Raw genomic sequence first — 20,835 nt, forward strand, 5'->3', positions numbered from 1 at the left:
CATCTTTTCTATAACACCTGCTAAGATTACCTGGCAGCACAGATGTGACTAGTTTTTAACATTTACAAAAATTCTACCGGGCAGAATAAACCCTTCTCCTGACTTAATCACTGAGAAACTCATTCATTCCATAAATGCATAGAAGCGCTTTTCCGTGCCTTCTGCACTACTCCAAACTTTGTTTCCTGCCATGGTGGTGAATAATGACCCCAAGTATAGTCCAAAGCTGGAACTTCACAGGATGGGTCTTTTATCAGCTCGACTGGACGCCAGTGGGGATGCTGGGGCGAGCTGAGGCCGTGTCCTGCAGCTGGGCAGCGGAGAGGCAGGAGGAAGGCTGAGCCCCTGCCCTGCCCTGCCTGGCTGCCCTCACTCCCCTGTGCCAGCACACGTGTGGGCAGACAGGTGGAAAGCTGGGCCCCATGTGGGCCTGGGATACAGATAAGTGCATTTTCATATTACATCTAAAGTAATAAGTCAGTTAAATGCCCCTAGTCCAGGGAGGGCAGCATGTTAATAAATGGTCATTACTAGAAGTTGACAGTTGGTTAGCACAGATTAATTCCTAATGAAGAAAAAAACTCTTTATGTAATGTAATGCTTCTGGCTGGGGATCAAGGGTTGCAATCATCCACCCACGGCAGACCTTTAAATCCGGCTTTGTTCCACTGCGGGAAAAATAGACTGAAAAAAAAACCCTGCTATTTTTTAAAGGTTATGATTCAGCCAGCGTCATTCAGATCCTAATTCCAGGAGCACTGAGCTTGTTTCCTAAAGAGTACAATATGCTGCACCATAGCCTGGTGATGCAGATGTGGCGGAGGAGGTGGTGTCAGATGGGAGGAGGGCACCACATAGACCCCATGCCCCAGGGATGCAGGGTCTTGTGCAGCCTCGGGCATGCCAGGGCTCTCACATCTGTCAGTGTGCTACAGCCCTCTGGCCACGGCTGTGGGTGTCCAGGGCTGGCTAGTGAGTGTCAGGGCATGCTGGGTTGCACAGAATCACCATGGGAAGTTGAGAGGAGTAGGGCTGCAAATATATTGGACTGTGCTTGCATGTGAGGCCAGGGTGACCAGCCCTCACCTTCCAGCAGCCACGAGGGAAATGGCTGTGAAAGGCAGGAGGTCAAACCCAGCTTAAGCAGCAGTGGTTTTGGCGGACGACTGTGCTGCTGCCCAGATCCCAGCAGCTGTTGTCGTGGTGGACACACACACAAGGCTTTCACCCTTGCAGCCATCAGGAGGTTCCTGGGACCTTTATTTCCACTTGCAAGGGAGCAACACATTTCACACTGACTCACTTACTTTCCTCTCCCTCCCTTAAGATGTTCCTTGAGGTGAAGATTTAGGAGCTGGTTCCCGGGCTTCTCTGCAGGTGACACCATCTCTCCAGGATGTGCCAGAGTCATCCTTGCAGAGGGGATTTACAGAGGCACCTGCACCCACCTTGGTAGAGGGTCTGAGATACTCTCCTAAACCTTGAGATCAAAAGCAAAACTCACCAGAAAGACAAATACATTCAAGAGAAGAAAAATCTCTATTGTTATCCTGTGACCTAAGGATATGGATATAATAAAACTAAATCACACACAGGAAAGTGATTTGTACTTGTGAGGATGTTTTTTTACTATATTTAAGAATCTTCAAAAGAGGTATAGCAGGTGATTAACTTTTCAGCTATTCATTGCAGCTGGAGTGAGGTAGGCAGGCTGTATGAGTGAGGCCGAACCTGCAAATTTCTGAGTAAGTGATTTCTTAGATTTCTTTTTTTTTTGCCATTTATGTACACTTGTGTTAAGGGGACCTGGAAGCGCCCTGTGTTTGTGTCTGGGAGCCTGATAGTGCTCCTAAGGGCTTCCCATCTCCCTGGGGATGGGAGGGCAGGGGCACCACTGCTGAGGGATCATGCTGCCAATGAACCTGCCTGGCCACAAGCACCCTGAAACCACTCTACGGCTTAATCTAGCCACTGAGGCAGATGAAAGAGGTGAAAAAAAACACCATGGGGCTGCTGCCCGGGCTAACACTGCCCAGGGAAGGCATCTGCAGAAGTTCCTGACCACCAACAGGCTGTCAGCTGATGGTACTTGGATGTGCAAATGAGGCTTCCCAGCAGGCTGCCATGGAAGCATTGGGGGTTGGGTACTGATTTGAGTATAGAAAGTGGTCATCACATCCTCTTTCAGCCTTTTTCACACATTGTTTTTTACCAATAAAGTCCAAAAGCAGCTTTATGCTTTTCAGCATAATGAAAAATCTAACTTCTATTTCACTCATAGGTGAACTCTGCATGTGCTGTAATGGAAATTACAGGGCCACATTTATAACCAACAGAAAATTTTGTGACACCAATACAAAGCCAGCAATGAGACGAAAATATTTTATTATTGACATCAGACATGGAGCAGCCCCATTAGACCATCTTAATCACCTCTCAAAAATGTTGAATATTTTCTAATACTTTGTCTGGCCTGTGAAAGACGTAATGGGATGACAGCCTGGACATTGTTAATGGCTTTTTTTTGGCTCTGGCACACTGGACTGTGCCTTTAATACCAAACGGAGTTCTTCCAAGGAGCTGCAGAAGCAATGTGCAAAACCACTATACAAATTAATAATTTATTTTTAAAAATTTGCTCTAGCACTAGAGAAAGAAAAAAAAAGAACAGAAAATATTCTGCAGAAATCCCAATATGTTCTTTGGCCTTGGGGTTTTAAAATAATCAAGTTGTAAAAATAAGTTCACCAACATTTTCTGTCTCAAAGCATGCTGCTTTAGAAATATTTGCTTTCTAGTTTCTCTGGGTTTATTTCATTTCCTTGCTCAGTCTTACTACTAAAAGAAGCTATGGAAATGAAGGAAGTGAACGAAAGGAAAAGATTTGAAAAGCATGCAGGAATATTTTAAGGAAGATTAGAAGATGACTCTGGTTGGGATTTTTGCTGGCTTTTTTTTTTAGTGTTGGAGAAGCAGCATTCTTGGGGCTCAGCTGTGGGTGGTAGCATAGGACACCATGCACTGACTACTGAATGTGTTTGTGTTGGGGCCTCACGGGACACCCCAAATCTCTTGGTCACATTTTGAAAGTGCCCATGTTTCAAAAAAACATACAGCTCTATTTTCTATAGTGACGGCAGGACTTTTATCCATGAATGAGTGTGATTGTGTGGTATTTCCACTTTTGATCACAAGAAGCCAACTTTCTCTTCCTGTTAAAGTCAAAACTTAAGTCTGATTTTGGAATATTCTTTCTTTCTGCAAGGGCATATAGTTTTCCCAGGTTTATTATGCTTTATATATTATGCACAAACTCAGCCATCATCTTCCTATATACCATGAACTGAATTTTCAGAGGAGACTTTTGCTTTTCCTGCACTATTTCTGGGCTACATCAGCACACTATGTTGCAAAGCCATAAACTTGCAACTACAGATGCCCACAGTCTGCTTTTTGGGCCCTTGTCCAGAGCATCTCAAACCACTGTCTCCCATTCTATTAGCCCTGCTCTGGATTCCTCTCTGTAATAATTACATTATTTTCCTTTAAAGATAAACCATTCAAATGCTATTAGTATCAAGCCTCCGATGACAAATTTACTCTTGCCAGAGAGGGAGGGGAAAGGATTTGGCCTAAGAAGTTAGAGCTCATTTCCAAGTGCATACGAGTTCAGTGCAACTGCCATTCAATGTATTTAGGCAGCTTTCTGTAATCAGAGTGATGTCTTTTGCAGTGGGAGGGGCAAGAAAGGAGAGATGTATTTTATTTGGATTTTTCACATCGTTAGGTGAGTTTTGCCACCTGTGGGAGCTGCTCAGCTGGTTCCCCTGAAATCTCTAGTTATACACATGTTAGGGTGGCTGTGGACAGTAGCAACCTGTTTTTTTTCACACTTCCCTCACCCTAGGCATTTTTATGGGCAGTGAGGAACCTCCCCAACCCTCTCCTTTCCCCAGAGGGTACCAGGAAGGTTTCTTTCCAGATACAAGTCCACATTTGCTCACAGTCTCTTTTTCATGCTGGAGTAAACTCCCCTGATACACCAAATTGCACAAGTGAGACCTTCAAAAGGCACTTGTATACTAAAGAAGAGGCTCTTGGTCATAATTTTTTTTTTCATTAAAAAATTATTCCTCCCCTTAGGAAGAGGATTTTTTTGGTATTGCTTTTATGCCCCTCTCCCTTTTCCTCTCCTGCCACGACTTGCTGAGGGTGACCAGTGTATGACCAATCCGAGGCCTGCTCCACTCCAGCTGCTCCCAAAACCCTCTTCGCCTCCTCCCCTGCTCCTTGGTGATGAGGCTGGGGCTGTGTGATGTGGACATCACTGCCAGGCCCCCATCTGCCGGGAACCCTCTTGCTAGGCAGCAGGGGAAATTGGCTGTGGAGCTGCTTGTCTCCAGCAGGTGGGAGCCTGCCTGCACTGCTCCTGCCTGTTGCAGAGCTTGAGACCCTGGCAAAGAAAAAGTCCTGAGCTGCTATTCCAGGTGGAAAAGCACAAGAAAAATAGTGTGAACAAAAACATAATTTCCCCCCTTTCTTTTCCTCATCCTCTATGTCCCTGCAAACCAACAAAAACAAAAATTGCAGATGATCCTGTTTCCCTGGCTGCAACTACAGGAGCAGCCACAGACTTCGGTGCTGGTTGTAAGGCCCATGTCCCATCTGTCTCACCCCCAAAGGTCCCCAAGGCCAGTCCCTGATGGGACACAAGCAAATGGCACTGTTGGCAGAAGCAGGACAGCCACAATGTGGACATGTGTCCTGGGAGACAGGTGAGTGCTCAGGACTTCGTTGTTCTACTACTGATGTAGCTCACTACTCACTTCTGCACAGCTTGGCTTGCATGTGCAAGGAGATGAGAGCAAGAGGTTGGATCAGGAAGGTAAGGTGCTGGCTGTGAGCAGGTAAAGAGCAGACATGTGCAGGAAGGGGACAAATGTGAAGAAAGCAATTATGTGAGAACCCAAAACAGCCATAGCAAAACCTGTATTAGTTACGTTTGTGCTTTTGTCGAGTCTTTCCTCTTTTATGGATGTATTGAATACATTTTAAACACTACCACTCGGCTAATCTGCTTGTGAGGAGGTATAATCCAGTTTTCTTCATTTTATCTGGAAATAGAGCAATGTAAGATGCTGCCTCTTCTATCTGTTCCCCTTCAGTGAGCTACTGAGATCTTTCTGACAGACGTTTTGTGCCCCAGTCCCCCCGGCACTGCACCCTGTGCTCTCTCATACACTTCAGTGGGTTTTTTCAATCACTTCTGCACGTGATCACTTTAGTGGGACATGCACAGATTCATATAACTGGCATTGACCTTGTTCGGAAGCAAAAAGAAGAAATGATGGTGAAACCCCATGAGTAAGCTAAAAACCCCAAAGGAACTGTCTTTTTCTATCAGTGCAGCCCACCTACCACATTGCAACCCTAATGTTTTAGCCCTTCCTTTGCAAGATCTGGCACACTGTTTTTCCTACACAGCCTCTGCATGTAGCAGGTCAAGGCCTCTCTGACCTTGCTGAGCTGGCTGTCCCTGATTAATCACTGATCCCAGGTCAGGGTGGGAAGTGCTGCTTTGCACAGTAACAGTGACATCACTTTGAGGAATTTTTTGTGCTTTCCAGCATGGATGGATCTGTTCTCAGTGATTCTTGGCAAAACATGAGAGGTAAGGGCCATAAGCTACAGCAGGGTACAAGGGAAAAGCTGTTCAGAGAGGCTGTGGAAACTTCGCCTTTGGATGTATGTAAAATTCAAATGTACAGGGCCCTGAGAAGCCTGGTCTACGTTGGATCTCCCAGATATAAGAGCAGAAAATAATATAAATTTTTTTTTAGTAGCTAGTAAAGCTAGTAAAGGAAAACAAGCCTGTTCCTTACCATTTGCTCATCAGAAAAGAAATGCAAACATCAAGACTTTCTTTTAAGGTTCAGCTTATACTTGTACAAAGATTCAGATATTCTTGCAAACCAAAGGGAGAAATTAAAATCATGGCATGGGATAAATACATCGTCTAGATAGTGATTTTGTTAAAACAGTCTGGCTCCCAGAAAATTTCTTGGAGCAGCGAGAAACCAGATACCAAGGCTGATGATCTCAACATCCAAGCCTCACTGCCTTATGATTTGGATGTGAAATAAGTGTCAAATACTTCAATAAAATCTCAAGAGATCAATAATTTGTGATGCAAAAGGAACACCAAAACAGTGCTAATAAAAAATTGTAAATGATATAAGGACCAAAAGTAATAAAAACTTGATTTTAAACACAAATCTGTGATGCCACTAAGAGTTGACAGTTAATAGCTGCTTCTTGCCATACAGTTTGGGAAGTGACAGTACTAAAAGTCATGACTTCTTAGCTCTGCTGAATCCTTCAGAAATCTCAGCAGCCTCCATGGAGGTAACACTGGAAGCAGAGGAGGCTAAGCTGGGCAAAGGGGCACCTCCTGACTGTGAGCAAGCTGCCCAACACCAGAAGTGGAGCTCCCATAAGGGACAAGTAGCACTGTACACATCACCTTTACTTCAACAGACACCACCATGAGTGGAAACAGACTCTGCCATTCAGCCCTAGGGCTTGGCCACACAGTGCTTCCTCAAACACCTCTTGCCATTTGCACCATTTTGAGAGCCCTGGCGAGTTTCACGAGGCATCTTCTTCTGCTAAAAGTGTTTGACATCAGGTGAAGATCTGCTGTTGCTGATGAAATCTATGTACCTGTGGAAGATGTATATAGTTTGGACCGTCAGATGCACTGCTCCTACTGATGGGCTCATCAGTTGTAAGTGATTGAAGAGGAAATACAGTGCACCAGAGACCGGCGAGAGACAGAGGTAGAACACTGAGCACTGAGGTCTCCCGTTCAGACTTGTCCTGGGAGAGTTTTCCAGTGTCTGTGTGATGTGTGTTTCCTGTGTGCCCAGGATTAGGCTGATCATCAGTTCTGCAATCTGAAATGAAGTTTTCCCTTGGGCCAGGCTGACAAAACAACCGGTTGGTTTCTTTGTGTGGGAGTATTTTTGTGGTTTTGTTTCTTTCTGTGGCATGAGCCACTTCCAAAAACAGTCTGTGCTGACACCTGAGGAACCCTCTTGTTCTCTTGAGGGGCAAGCAGGATGCTCTAACAGTCAAGAAGCTCTACAGACATACTAAGCTTGCTCGTTTGTCAATGGCAGTGATACCTATGATACATAATCATCTGTTGATTCCTATACACTTGCACCGTTTTGCTGAAAAGAAAAAGACTTATTAGTATTTTATTTCAGTTAAATATTCCAATCAGACTAATGTTCTAATAATTATAGTCTTGGATCTTCCCACATTACACCATATTGTATTTGCAGACAAGGAGACATAGGGACATAAGCTAAGTGATGTAGACACACAATGTGCTTCACTGTGGATCAAGCCCACTGTTCATATAAAGACATCAATAACACTAGTAAGATGAACTGGGCAACTGAATGTTTTACTAAATTGAGATCCTGAAAGACTACAAAGCAGGCAATTGCTTCAGTTACAATAATTTAAAAAAAAAAAAAAAAGTGCAAATCCAAGCTGTATCCAGCATAAGAATTTTTGACAGGGAATTATTTGCTTGAGAAAATGGTCTAAAATAATTTCAGCTCACCTAAGTAAGTCTAGAGGACAGGACAATTGCACCCCAGTGGGGCTACACTTATTAACAACAGGCTAAAGGGAAACATAGTGGGGAAATCTCTGCTGTGGCATCTCCATTTTGTTGCAGATCTGAACACCGAGGAGCACTGCAGACAGTTTGAGATCCAGAGACAGTAAACAGTACCAGGTGTGGTGGTGAAGCTGTCAGACAAGTTTATCCGTGTGGTCTAGCCACTTTTAGGAGCTGGCCACTGAAATCAGATTTGCATGTAAGAAATTTGTGGCTCCCGTTTGCCATTTCTTCTTGGTGTGCTTCTGTGCAGTTCATAATACCTCCTCAGTTTGGTTTTTACTGTTGCTTTGAGGCATCAGTGTTACAGTGATGAAAATCAGTAGCAGAGGAGCCAGACAGTAATTTTCTAAATGACCATGTAAATTCACAGAGCTTCAGTACATCCAAATGTCAGACTAACATGAATTTCTGTGCTGAAATAAAGGAATATTGTTGTTAGGGCTGCCCTGATCTGCAGTCATGTTCCAACATTATTGCAAAACCCATGAAGTATCTCAGAATTGACAGAGCTGGAGATTTTGTAGCATGTTCACAGAAGAAAAGAAAATCTTCTGGATTTCTTTGTGCCAAAAATAGAAGGTTGCACGGGTTCCAGTGAAGGGAAACGTGTCACAAGCCACTGGGACAGGTTGCCCATGGGCATTCAACGTACAAGACTCTATCACAACAGAACAAGAATAAAAAGGTGGGACTTGCCGACACTAATCACACCATTAACTCTGCACACTAAGAAAAATACTCTGACAAACCCATGAAGAGGATCCCATTGCACAGTTGTCTGTACACCAGCCGGCTGCACCATGCTGCTGTCCTCAACAGCAAGATAGCCTCTGCTGGAAGGTAACCCACCTGACCAACTTAGACAGCTACCTCCTGACAAAATGCACTGTTTCCTAGAAACACTTCCCCAGCAACCCCTGATGGAAGGCTCAGATGTAGCTGTCTGTGCTGCAGGTAAAGAATTTGGACAGCTGGGCTCCCTGGCTCCTTACACCCATGGAGGTGCAGAGCACTTTGGACACAGTCCAGAGGCTGCCAGGAGATTATGCAGCTTAACAGTTCTTCTCTCAGTTGTCCTGTTCATGTGTTCATCCCTGAACAAATCCAAGATAAGATATACTGATTCCTAGTCTTTGAAAAAAAATTAAAAGTGATGCTGAACCTGTGTTTGAAATGTGCAAGTCTTGTGAGTGGTGGCTGGACAGATCATTCGTGGCTGGGTGGTGGGTCCACCAGATAGCCATCCATTGAAGTGGAGGATTCCAAGAAGCAGCTTACTGAAAATCACTGTGTTCCTCAGAGCACATCTGCCAAGGAAGACTACTGTAATATTTGTTTGTCCTTATTAAAAAAATAATTTTCTATTTGTCTAATATTTAAGATGTTTATATAATAATTAATATTTAATTAGATAATATTTCTCTAATATTTAACAACCACTTTTTGATCAATAATTATGTCAAACCTTACTGTTATAACATTCTGCCCTGTGAGGTTAATTATCACTGCTAAATTCAGCTAAGGTTGTCAAATCCAAAAATATATGCCTTTCAAAAGCCCTGTTAGAATTCACCACATTAGCTGGTGCCAGTAATTGATGATTCTGAGCCTGGGTCATTGACTATTTGACCATGTAATCATCTCTTCCTTATGGCACAGGCTATTGCACTTCCCCAGATTTATCTCTGTCTGGGAACTAGCCCATATCCTTCAGAAAATCATTCTTAATTTAAAAAATACACTTGTAGAGAAACAAACTTAATTGTTACTATCAAAAAAGTAATAATTCAGATTTGTCTTCTGTGATCTTCCAGCCACTAGATCTTGTAACAGTTTTAATAAAGCTATTTTAATAAATCTCTGGCTATCTGGATAGATTTTCTGCTGACCACTTGCCCAGCATCAAAGTATAATATCATCAATGGGCAAACCAGCAACCAAAGTCCTCCCTCCACTCTTAAATCATACACCAGAGATCCAAAGCACCAGGCAACTGGAGGGAGGAATAAGTCAATGCACTCACAGCATATTCTGTGAAGAAGGGAGCAAGTTGACTCCAGAACCATGCCGTAGGAGATTTGAATCAGCCAGAGAAAGAGTCCAATTATGTAGCAGTTCCCCTGAGACTCATCATTTCATCCTGCCATCCTGGGAGCTTCACTTGCTATGAAGACTCAGGGAGCCCTTTCAATAACCAGAATCCCCCACACCACGTGCACTGTGTAGGCAGACCTCTCAAACCCACTGCAGAGTCAGTTCTTATAGATGTGGCTTCTTGCCCCACCTCCAAGTTAATGTGGAAGGCGGGGGCATCTGGTGGTGATCTCCTCATCAGTTCCCACCCAAGGCTGGCCAGACCCTGGGTGGAAACCAACCAGGAGGATCCTAGTTGTGGGCATCATTCATATGCCAGCCCTCATTCAGGGCTGGGGGTTTAACCCCACCACTTCAATAGAGGAGAACTCTCACTTTTGAGATGCAGACAGTCTGCATCATCACATAAAGAGGTAATATATCCTTCATACTCTTACAATATTCCCTTTTATAAACATACAAGCTAGCAAATTTTCGCCACTTTTTTGTTTGAATGGGAAGGTATTAGTCAGCTAGTTTTCCATTGATATCCAGAGTTTCTCCTCCATATCCTGAAATTACAACCCACATTCTTGAGTGTTAGATGGATTGTTTTGAAATATCAGTAGTCAAATGACCCTAGAAGTTTCTGTGCCTTTCCTTGTGATATTCCATTTACTCCTTGTCAGTGAACCTTCAGTTTTCCCAATCTACTTCATGCCACTGCGGGCTTACTCAGGAAGCAGTCTGTGTTTTATTCATGTTTATTGACAAAACCAGAACAGGATAAGGAACGAGTCTCTTTAAGGAGACAATTGCATTGCCGGATGAAGATTTGCCATTTACAGTCACATTCAATATGGGGTTTCTATCTAATTTTAAAATATTTCCCTTATTTTATCTTGATCCTGTATTGTTGCAGTTTCTTAATCAAAATGCCAGGTGGTGCAACATTATGTGCCTTACAGAAGCCCGTTGCATAGCTTCATTTCCTCCAGCAAACATATTTTAAATTAACCAAAAAAGGATTAGCTTAGAAAGATCTATTTTTTCTTTAAAGCCATGCTAATTGACATTAATCAAATTACCCTCTAACTCTTTATTTATTGAGTGTCATATCAGCTATTCCAGTATTTTGCCTGGCATCAGTGTCAGGATGAGGGCTGTAATTACTCCAGTTGTTCCTTTTAATCCCCTCTGAATATTGGCAGAACAACTCTCTTATTAAGCACTTGTGCCTTCTCTAAATTGCTATGGACAGCTCTGTAGCTGTTACTCATACCTCTGCTAGCTTTTGCCTCGAGATGGTCCTGCTGAAGTCTCAGTGTTTATGTTAAGAACTTCTAACTCATCACACTTCCTTTTTCTTCTGTACTGTTGCTGTCTTTTGAAATGCATTTTGAATTATTTCTTGGTTGACGGGTGGAGGCCCTTAGTGAATTACTGATGAAATTCCCCAGGGGAGTGATGCAGATGGGTTGCAAGAACAGGAGAGGAAACTGGGAAACCCTTTTTAGCTAGGGTTGTATGTGTAAGGAACTTACTTCAAAAAAGGGGAATGGCATGGGCTGGGTAGGAGGGCTGGGGACCATATTCTAGTGGTCAGAGTGAAATTTGTCCCTACCCAAGATGAGCAGAGCATTATTTCAACCCAGTCTGAGTGGTTTCAGGCCTTTTCATTCTGGATCTTCCAACAGAGCTCAACTCACATCCTTTAGGGGAATAATCTCTCCTGGTAAATCACTGCTGTATGCATATTTCAATATTTTAATGCATCCTTCTTAAACTACTGACAGTAAATTATCCTCCGAGAAGTGTCTTTTACTTTTTAAAGCATCTTTTTCCAGTTTTAGTAGAAGAACCTTTATGCAAAGAGGTCAGGTGCCCCACAGGCCAGTACACACAAAGCCGCCTAATCCAGCTAAGGCTGGTCCAGGAAATTGCAGGAGTGGCCGAAACAAAAGGACACAGCTGAGCACGCAAGGCACATAATCTCTCAGACAGAGCACAAGGCCACATAAAGACACTGGTGAGCTCAAATAAGTCTCCACGGGCACAACGACAGGGGCTCAGGGGAGAAAAGAAGCATCGGGTGAACAAAGACTTCCCTGAGGAAAGAGCTCTAATGAAAGCAGAGGGGTATTGAGGATGTGCCTTGCTGGGGTGCTGTGGCTTTGTTCCCCATTTCAGCAGTGAGAAACAGGAGCTGAAAGCATTAGTCCTGAAGCACTGCTGTTCACTCAAGCACATTGTCTGCTGTAGCCTTTCAGGTTTCTGCCCAGTGCAGGCTTGGCCTACTTCCCTCGCCTTTCATACACTGCACAATCCATTTAGGGATTTATAGCAGCTTAGAGGCACATGTACAGTGCCTTGTCTCTATCTGATTTTTATTCTGTGATAAGAAGGCTTGGGGTCATGGGTTCACTGGCACTTCTCTCCTCCCTGCCATTCGTGTTGCATGGAAATCTAATTATTCATTAGTGTCTGTGATTTCTTGAGGTCCATCAGTGTCCTCTTTGCTACCTGGAAAAGTTCCATGGTTTGCCATGAAGAGCATGTGTATCTGTTCTGTTGTGAGATAATAAGCAAGGGGTGCAAGAGAAACCAGAGAGGGGAAGAGGCATAAAACCAAATATGAGAACAAAGCACAAAAGCCATTTGTCGTGAAGTCTTTGGCCAGTATAAAGTGACATTATTCCTGTTCTGGTGCACAGTTATGCCAGCTCATATATTGGTCTTTGACACTGAAAAGTAAAATCTTCCTGTTTGGATGCCTCCTCTGTCCCACTCTTGCCAGCAGCTCCTGGTCTCTGCTCTTCACAAAAGCAGCACATGGAATTACAGACTTGAAAAGGTGTCTTTGCCTCTTGTGCCTGCAGAGGAAATATTATCTACTTTCCCGTTTTATGTGGGCTCCTTTAGTTTCAATAATCTCTGTGCAAATACATGTATTCACACTTTTCTCATCCTCTCAACTACCTGGACGGTTTGATTTTTAAGTCACACCAAGAGCAGAGCTGTGAGCGCTATGAATAGCCACCAGCCCTGCTGGCACCACCGTAGTGAAACCCAGCGGATATGCCACTTGTCCCCATGTGGTTCAAATGCTGTTCATCATCTGTACAAATATCCTCCTCAGAGATGATTCTATATCCAACACACATGAAGGATCCAGATGACATATTTTACCTTACACATTGAGCATAGGTCTCCTGTGAATGTCCCAAAGAAGGATACAAGTAACAGATTCAGAAACTTCACCAACTTCTATTAAGCCTGATTTTTAAAGTATTGGATAACATCCATGACTGAAGGCACTAAAGAAGTAAAATACTATACTCGGACCACTGTGCCCTGGAGACACAGAATGCCATTTCTGAAGCAGAGCTGCACAGGGGAAATAACTTTCCATAAGTCAAGCAGCATCCCATCAGTTACACAGGTACCCTTGTGCTCCTCCAGCTCCTGCAAAAGCAAACCACAACAGAGACGCGGTGATGCATTCAGCCATGTTTGTATTAAAAGCTCAGATACAGGCAAACACCCGTTAAGAAGAGGTTAGAAAATGTAAATGCTATGATTTCTTTTATGTGTGACTGCTGTAATCTGATTATAGCTTCAGGAGTGTTTACACCATGTACAATGTGTATTACTATACTCTTTGAATCTTTGGGTAATTAATTAAACAAGAGAAGACCTGCTTCATGGTTGGACTGGAGTTACTGTTGTGGCAGTGAAATGCTGGGGTTTGAACCCCGAGCCCCCAAGTTAAGGTTGACATATGGGTGATTCCCACAGCCCTTCATAAAGAGGTGGTGAGTTTGCCTTATAGCTTCCCCCCAGGGTGCGGCCGGCCCTGCAGGGAGAGCCAGAAGGGAAATGAGCCCCAGGGGTCCCGCAGTGAGTTGACAAAGGTCAGGTGTCTGCTTGGGGATAAAAGCTGGGACCACTTGCAGGGAGTCAGGAGTGTCTGTCTGTGGAGTGCACCCCACAGAGCTTCCTGGTTCAGGGCAGACCTCCTGACTCTCCCTGGAGCTGGGCCCTGGTCTGATTAGGCCCTTTGAGAACACGGGTTGATCGGGTGAGAGTTGTCATGTGGGCAACTTTTCTCATGTGTTTAACTGGCTGGTCTGGCTGTTTCCCATGCCAACTATGGGCAACCTTGGTTCACTGTTTGTACCACCTGTCGTGGGCCGGGTCATGTCGTTTGTGGGATCGTTGGGGGTGGCGTCGATCATGTATGAGCTTGTTGACCTGTTTGTACCCCCGGCGGTCATTCCTATAGTAACATTTCTGTCTACAATACAGTCTGTGTATTGGTTCATCTCCCTGTTGGTGCTATCATTTTCGTTGGGCCTGGTCATTGGCAAAACAGGCAGACATGCTGCATTGTGCCTTGCCCTCTTGGGCACTGAGAGGACTCCTGGTTTCCCGTGGGGGCTGGTGGCTTCTGTGAGTGTTCTCCAGAGCTGGATGATTTCTGCTCCTGATGAGTTCAGCATCTCAGTACACAGCTGAGTCAAAGGCACAAAAAAACCTTTTTTTTCTTCTATGTTCTCATTTTGGAGATAGATGGGTTATAACTAGAATTGGGCGAAGGGTTGACTTTTCTGTGATCAAGTGGAAAATGTGTGTATTTGGTTCAAAACTTATTGAACAAATTTTAATAATATGATTGGGTCAAATGGAAGGAAATGTTCAGTTTTGTGACATTTCTTATCAGCCTTTGTTAATGAAAATCCAGGAAATACAGGATTAAAGTCCTAAGCAGCCTGGGAAAACTGCACTTATATGGCTTCAGAAACTAAATAAAAGCCCAAGGTCCCACTGAGGAGGCTGCTGTCAGCTCACAGCTAGTCTACAAACTGCAAAAACAGGTTAACTTGTTGAAAATACCATTCACTGCAAATTATTCATTTGTCTATTGTTTGGTATCCAGAAGTTTTCTATCTGCTGAAAGAAAATAGCGCCATGTATTTAATTTCTAGTTGTTCTTATAGAGAAAGCATGCAGAATTAACTCTCCATCTACTCAAGCTCAAGTTAAAGCAAAATTTGAGGACAATATTAAAAAATAGATTTCGTTCAATTTTTCTGTTTCATTTTTTCATGTGTAAGGCACATAACTATCTTTTATCTTTTTTCCTTGTTGCTTGAATTTGGAACATGCAATTTTGGCCATTTGGAACAGAGTATGTTTCTCTTTGAAGTGACTTTCATGTAACTGAAGACATATGCTGTGACATTTCTACCCCTTCAAGCCTTCACTTTAGATTTTGCACCCAGATACTTCATAGCCTCCTTGCAGATCATTTGCAAAACTTGCTGATTTCTTGGATGCTGGTGGTGAATCACAGATAACCGATCTTGAGGTACAGCAAGATGAACCAAGCTAAAGCTAGCAATGTTTTGTGTCAGTTCTACAAATATTTCATCAAGAGGATGCTTCCCTATCTTGCTTATGAGAATGTTGTGTGAGATGGTGTTCAAATTTTATATCTACTGCTTCTCCACAAGCTATGAAGCCTGTTGGTCTGTCATGGAAAGAAGTGACATTTGTTCAACATGTTCCTCCTGCGTGAGCACATGTCTATCCCTCATCCAGTCATTTTCTTCCAGGAGCTTAGAAGCTATCTGATGATTTGTTCCAGGATTTTTCTATGAACTGCTCATAATTTGAACTTTTCTATGAGCAATAATCCAAAAGAGGGAAATTGAACAATTTTTTTTTTTTTGCCTTCTCTGTATCTTCTTTTAGTAAATTCCCTCTCTTAGTGAAATGATGAATGTCTCCCTCCTCTCATGTTTACCAAGGGACCTCCAGCTGTTCCAGGGCAGCTAAGCAAATTCGTAGTTATCCACTGCTTGTCAATCCCCACAGCTCCTCTGGTGCATAAGCAAGGGAGTAACATTTTTTAAAAATCTGTAATGAAGTAACAAAAATGTATTTCAAAGAGAAGAAAAAGCTCCTTTGATGAAAGACGTCATAAAACTTCATATGGATTATTGCAAAGACTAAGAAGAGCATGTCCAATATTACATGGGTGAAAAGAGCAGTTATTAAGGTACTTTTTGTTCTCCTTGAGAAGGATATGAGAATCATTGTAACCTGAATGCAGGTAATTTTCAAAGACAAGATGGGTGCAACTTCTTTGAACAGCAGCAGTGAGTAACCGTTGCAATAAGATGCTGGTGACTGACAGCCCATCTCTCAAAGCCTGTGTGACTTTGTGTAGGAAACGTTTTAGCCCAGCAAGTCATTAAATTGAATCTTGCTTGGTGGAATGAAATTTCAGTGGCTTTTAATGTGTTGTGCCTGTGGATCCCAAGGCAGCATAAACAGTCACTGAAGCCAATAAAGCCATGGCAGCTTAGACCAGGTAGAGATCTGCTCCCCAGGGCTTATGGAGAGGGCTTTCATGAAAAGAGATGGGTGACCTGACTAACTGCTCTAAAATGGAAACCCATGGGTAACAGGCAGAGGATGATGAGCCTCATCAGCAAAGGGATGGGACAAGGCTGCTGTCTGCAGAGCATGGAGCAGTGTCTCCATGATAAGGCACAAGTGGGAGCAGATCTGTAAGGCCTTGGGGGGACGCACAGAGGAGAAGGAAAATAAACATGGAGCTGTGAGTTATGCAGGGAGGGAGGGAGCTCCAAAGAGATGAGCAACATGGCTGGCTTGATCACATATTTTTGCCCATGCTGTTTTATTTTCTTTAGTACCAATGAGGATTTTGTCAGCCACATAAGACTCAGCACACCAGCCCCCTGAGCTCTCCTTCAAGCTCTAGCATTTGCTCCTCTGTTTTGGCAGGATCCCTCCAAACAGCCGTGTGCAGAGAGGAGAGCTATCTCCCCTGTGCTGTCCTCCCCACCTTCCTCTGCACACCAGGATACTTACCATACTCTCTGCTCAGCAGAGCAGTGAGGTACATGACACAGGTCTTGAAAGCAGTGACTGCTCCAGCCACAGCACCACTGCATATTAAAGTATTGTAGAAAACCACACAGGGTAAAAATACTGTTTGTAGAGTTAAATGGAAATAAGGTTTTGCTGGAGATTGATACACGTTTATTAATACTTTTCAATCTATTGCAATACCTGTAACAAATGTTGTTGGTACACAGATAAGTTTGTGACTAAAGAAAAACTAATGACACCTGTCTGACCAATTGCACTACTTTGGTTAACGAGACAGAAACATAGAGCTGCTATATCCCACAGGTACTTGAAAAGGGTTCAATTTAAACCAATTAATAAAATAGCCTGTTTGGACAAAAAATGGTTGTTCTCTGAGAATACGTGAATTCAACACTGCCAGAAAATCCCTGCCATCTGACGTAGAAGGATTTATAGGTTTAGTGGAAATTGCTTTCCCCACTGTCCAGATTAAATACTGCAGGATGATTTTTTGTATGAGTAAACATCCTTCCAATAACGATCAGACCGATAATGTCTTAAAAAGAAGAACAGGATCTACATTTTGTTTTTTTCCTGCTTGTATGGACTATTTCTGGATACAGAACCTTCAGGTAACATGTTGACTGTCCATAAAATGCATTTTAGCATCTTCCTCCTGTTGTGGGGATGGGTTTTATGCACTGAATGCAGAGTCCACCGACAAGGAAAAGAAATACATGAGGTATACAAAAAAGGCAGGTGAGTCTGATTCTCTTACATTCAAATAGCTACTGTTTGGACAAATTTAATGTTTCAGGTGAAGATATAATGACTAACAGATAATTAGAATTTGCATTTGCAGATTGTGATCTCTCACTCAAAAATATTTTCTGTTGCTGTTTTTGCCAATGAATAAGTTCTAATGCATTTTTCTACAGTGAAAAACGTTACTTCTCCAAAAGAAATGTGTGTGTGAGGTATTTCAAAGTTCAGAAGTGTGCAAAAAAGGAAGCATATGCTTATATTTATTGCGGTTAAAATATGTTAGTGTATTTACGTGACAGTGGAGAGGAAATTTAAGTACATGGGATTCGTTGCATTCATTGACAATCAGATTGACTTGAGATCTCAAATAAAAACATTCAGAATTTCTTTTATTATTTCCATACCATTTGTTTTATAGGGCTTTTGAAAGGAAAAAATTTAAGTCTCTCTGCAAACTTCAAGGGTATGTTCAGTTATCAGAGGAAATGGAAAGAACGTGCAATGTATTGAATTAAGATATTAAAAAATATTTTAAACATTGTCTATTCTTCTTTTTCTCTCTCTTACAAAAAGTCTGTGTGACATTTTTCTCCCACTTGTAGACAGACATTTTAGGAGGTTTTGAGTTGAAGAAGGTTTTTTGCTACAATTGAGTTCTGATTGCTTATATTCTATTTGGGGAATATTTAGAACTTTGTATAGGGATGTCTATACTCAAGCACATAACAAGGTGCACCTGGGCCAAAAATCCTTTAGGTGTTTTTATTTTTTTTGAGACTATAGCTGACACATTATTTTCCTGTCCATATATTGTGTACTTCTGCTTGTGACAGACAGAACCTTTGTTGTTTCTGCTTTGCTATAGTCACTGTCTCTGTTCTGTAATGGCTCTGTATCACCATCAGTACTGTAAAGTTCATGGTGATGGAAATGCAGGAATATCACAGTCCTGACGTATTCAAAACACTCCTGTTATTCTTCAGGAAAAAAAAAAACAACTGAAAGATAAAAGGGAGCAAAAGTACAGTGCCTTCTTGTTTTCCTGTAGCCCCTTGTAGCAAGTCAGGGCTACATCACAGAGTGACTGCAATGTCCTGGTTGGCACTTGGGGGTCCATGAGCCATTTTATACATAGGAAACTGCTCTACCAGTGATGCCACCTTTGTGGAGGTGTAACTGGCAAAATGGATGCAGTGGCTCTGTTCACAGTCAGCCCTCAGGGGATGCATTACCTGAGACAGTGTGGATGCAAGAAAGCCACAAAAACTCTATTTTCATTGATAATGGCAGCAGAGGTGATATGCTGGCTGTAGTGAAATAAAGGGGTGATGAAGCCAGGTACCACCATTTGAGCTGAAAATTGTCCAGCAGAGAGGAATGTGTACACACAGCCATGTTCTTGTTTAGCATCTCTAATGAAAACTCTTGCTGCACAAAAAGCTTAATGGTGTCAGTGCAATTAAGAGATAGTATAATAAATCACAGCAGCAGAACATTAAAATATGTGAAAATGGAAGAGACATACCTGTTCCGTTCATGTAGGTACTGCCTCTCCACCTATGCTTTGTATATATGGTGCAATTGTGCCAGGACAAGCTCATCAGAAAACCCCAAGGTGTCATGGCTCTGAGAAGCTGGGTCCACTAGCATGGCCATGATGGCCTGGGGGGTCATTTCTGGCCTCTTTCTGCCTCAGTAGAGAAGTACTGATTCTGGGGAGGGCTGATGGGGAGAGAGAAGCAAAGCCAGGATGTGGCTGTAGGGTTGTCCATCAGCAGCATGGTACACAGTGCAGTGTTTACGTTCCTCTGTGATGGGATAGGCCATGAGAGACAAATTGTTTTAACAGCATTGTCAGGTAGAAGAGGACAATTACGGTCATCTATCTGATTTCCTGCTAAGCACAAACAACAAACCCTTCTGTATGAACTGTACACCAAACCCTTGATTTATGATAAACATTTTCAGTGTCAAATAAACTTGGAATGGGATCACAAGTGTTTTTTAACTTCGGCTTCCACCCATTTTCTCCTGTTCTGTGCTAGCTTGTCTCTTCTCTGTCCAGGTATTTGCAGGTGGATCAAACCCCCTTTTCATCTTCCCATAGATACAATCTTGACTTTGTCATTTGCTTGTTTTCCTCTGTGCTTTCACTGCTTTTTTGGGATTGACATCAGAACTGGGTACAGTATTTTTGCAGTCTTCAAGTAGGACCTGTATACAGAGTTACTTCAACTGACCTCCTGGGAATGTGGTTACGGTCTCCCTTGCAACCCTACAATGGGAGATCATATTTGTCCAGCATGGCTAGGCATCTGTGTACAGCAGGGTGCTTCATCTTAGGGGTACAGCCAGTCCTCTTTGCTCTCAGGTCTCCATATGCTAAGATGCTGATCATATAAAATAGTTTTGAAGTAGGCACAGTTCCTTTGCCTTTCAGTCAAAGTCAATGCCTTTTTCCATCATAGAATTAGGTCCTGGAAGCAAAACAGAGCAAGTGAGGAAGCTATATAATGCCACAGAGAGCTTGCAGTGAAGATTGCTCCTAAATGTTTTATTCTTGAGTCTGCTTTTGCCTCCCTTCAGTGCTCAGCCCTGAACATCCGTTATGCAGAAGAACAATCTATAGCAATTGACTTTATTAGTCCTCTCTGATCACTGTTATCCCTTGCTCCATAAGGCTTGTGGTAAGGACCAGAATGGAAATACATCCCTTCACTGCAGCCTTTACCTTCTGAAGAGCCACAGACCTCAACGGAGTTTGATGGTGGAACTATCTGAAGTGGAAAAGGCTGTCCCCACACCAACACAGGATGCTCAGGGTGGCTTTATTTGCACCCATGGTCTCCCTAGCCTCCAGAAGTCCTTTTAGAGGCACAAGACCATCTGCTTGCCCTACTGCCAGGGCTCAGCGCCAGCCACCAGTGCTGGCTGGCGACGCAGGCACCTGCTGTAGAGACCTGCCACCTTGGGTGTGCTGCCAGCGTCCTGCTGCCCCGACAGACGTGCCCAGCTTCGCTCCCGTGTCTTGTGGTGTGGATGACGAAGGAAATGCATAGGCTTTTAGCTTCTTTATTTGGATAGTGCTGTTCTGCAAGTGTTAGTTTCTTTCAAGGAGACTCACTTGCTCTGGACTCCGATTTCAAATTAAAACTCACCATTTGCTCTGCAGTTTTCATCCCCAGGGCTTGTCCTTCCACCTTCTCAAATCCAGCTGAGCCCACAGCCTTTGCGCTCTTGCTGATACAGTGGATGGGCTGAATGGAGGGTCACAAGGTCAGACACCTTCTCTGCCACAACCTTTGGCACTGCAGGTACCCTAAGGCAGCCACCCTAGTACGAGACAAAACCGCTTTGAAGAAAGGTGATCAGACGGGAACGGTTTTCCCTCGCAA

General features: G+C 43.2%; 1 protein-coding gene across 2 annotated transcripts in view; it reads left to right on the top strand.

Moving 5' to 3' along the window:
* Positions 1 to 17,312: 17,312 nt before the first annotated feature.
* Positions 17,313 to 20,835, top strand: part of GABRR1 (gamma-aminobutyric acid (GABA) A receptor, rho 1) — a 31,292-nt gene continuing 27,769 nt past the window's right edge. For both annotated transcript variants that reach the window (XM_008946026.1, XM_008946027.1), the window contains exon 1: positions 17,313 to 17,434. In XM_008946026.1, coding sequence (XP_008944274.1) covers positions 17,313 to 17,434 — 122 coding nt within the window. The remainder of the gene's footprint in view (positions 17,435 to 20,835) is intronic.

Source organism: Merops nubicus, unplaced genomic scaffold, assembly GCF_000691845.1.
Source record: "Merops nubicus isolate BGI_N331 unplaced genomic scaffold, ASM69184v1 scaffold16048, whole genome shotgun sequence".
In the NCBI taxonomy this organism is placed as follows: Eukaryota; Metazoa; Chordata; class Aves; order Coraciiformes; family Meropidae; genus Merops; species Merops nubicus.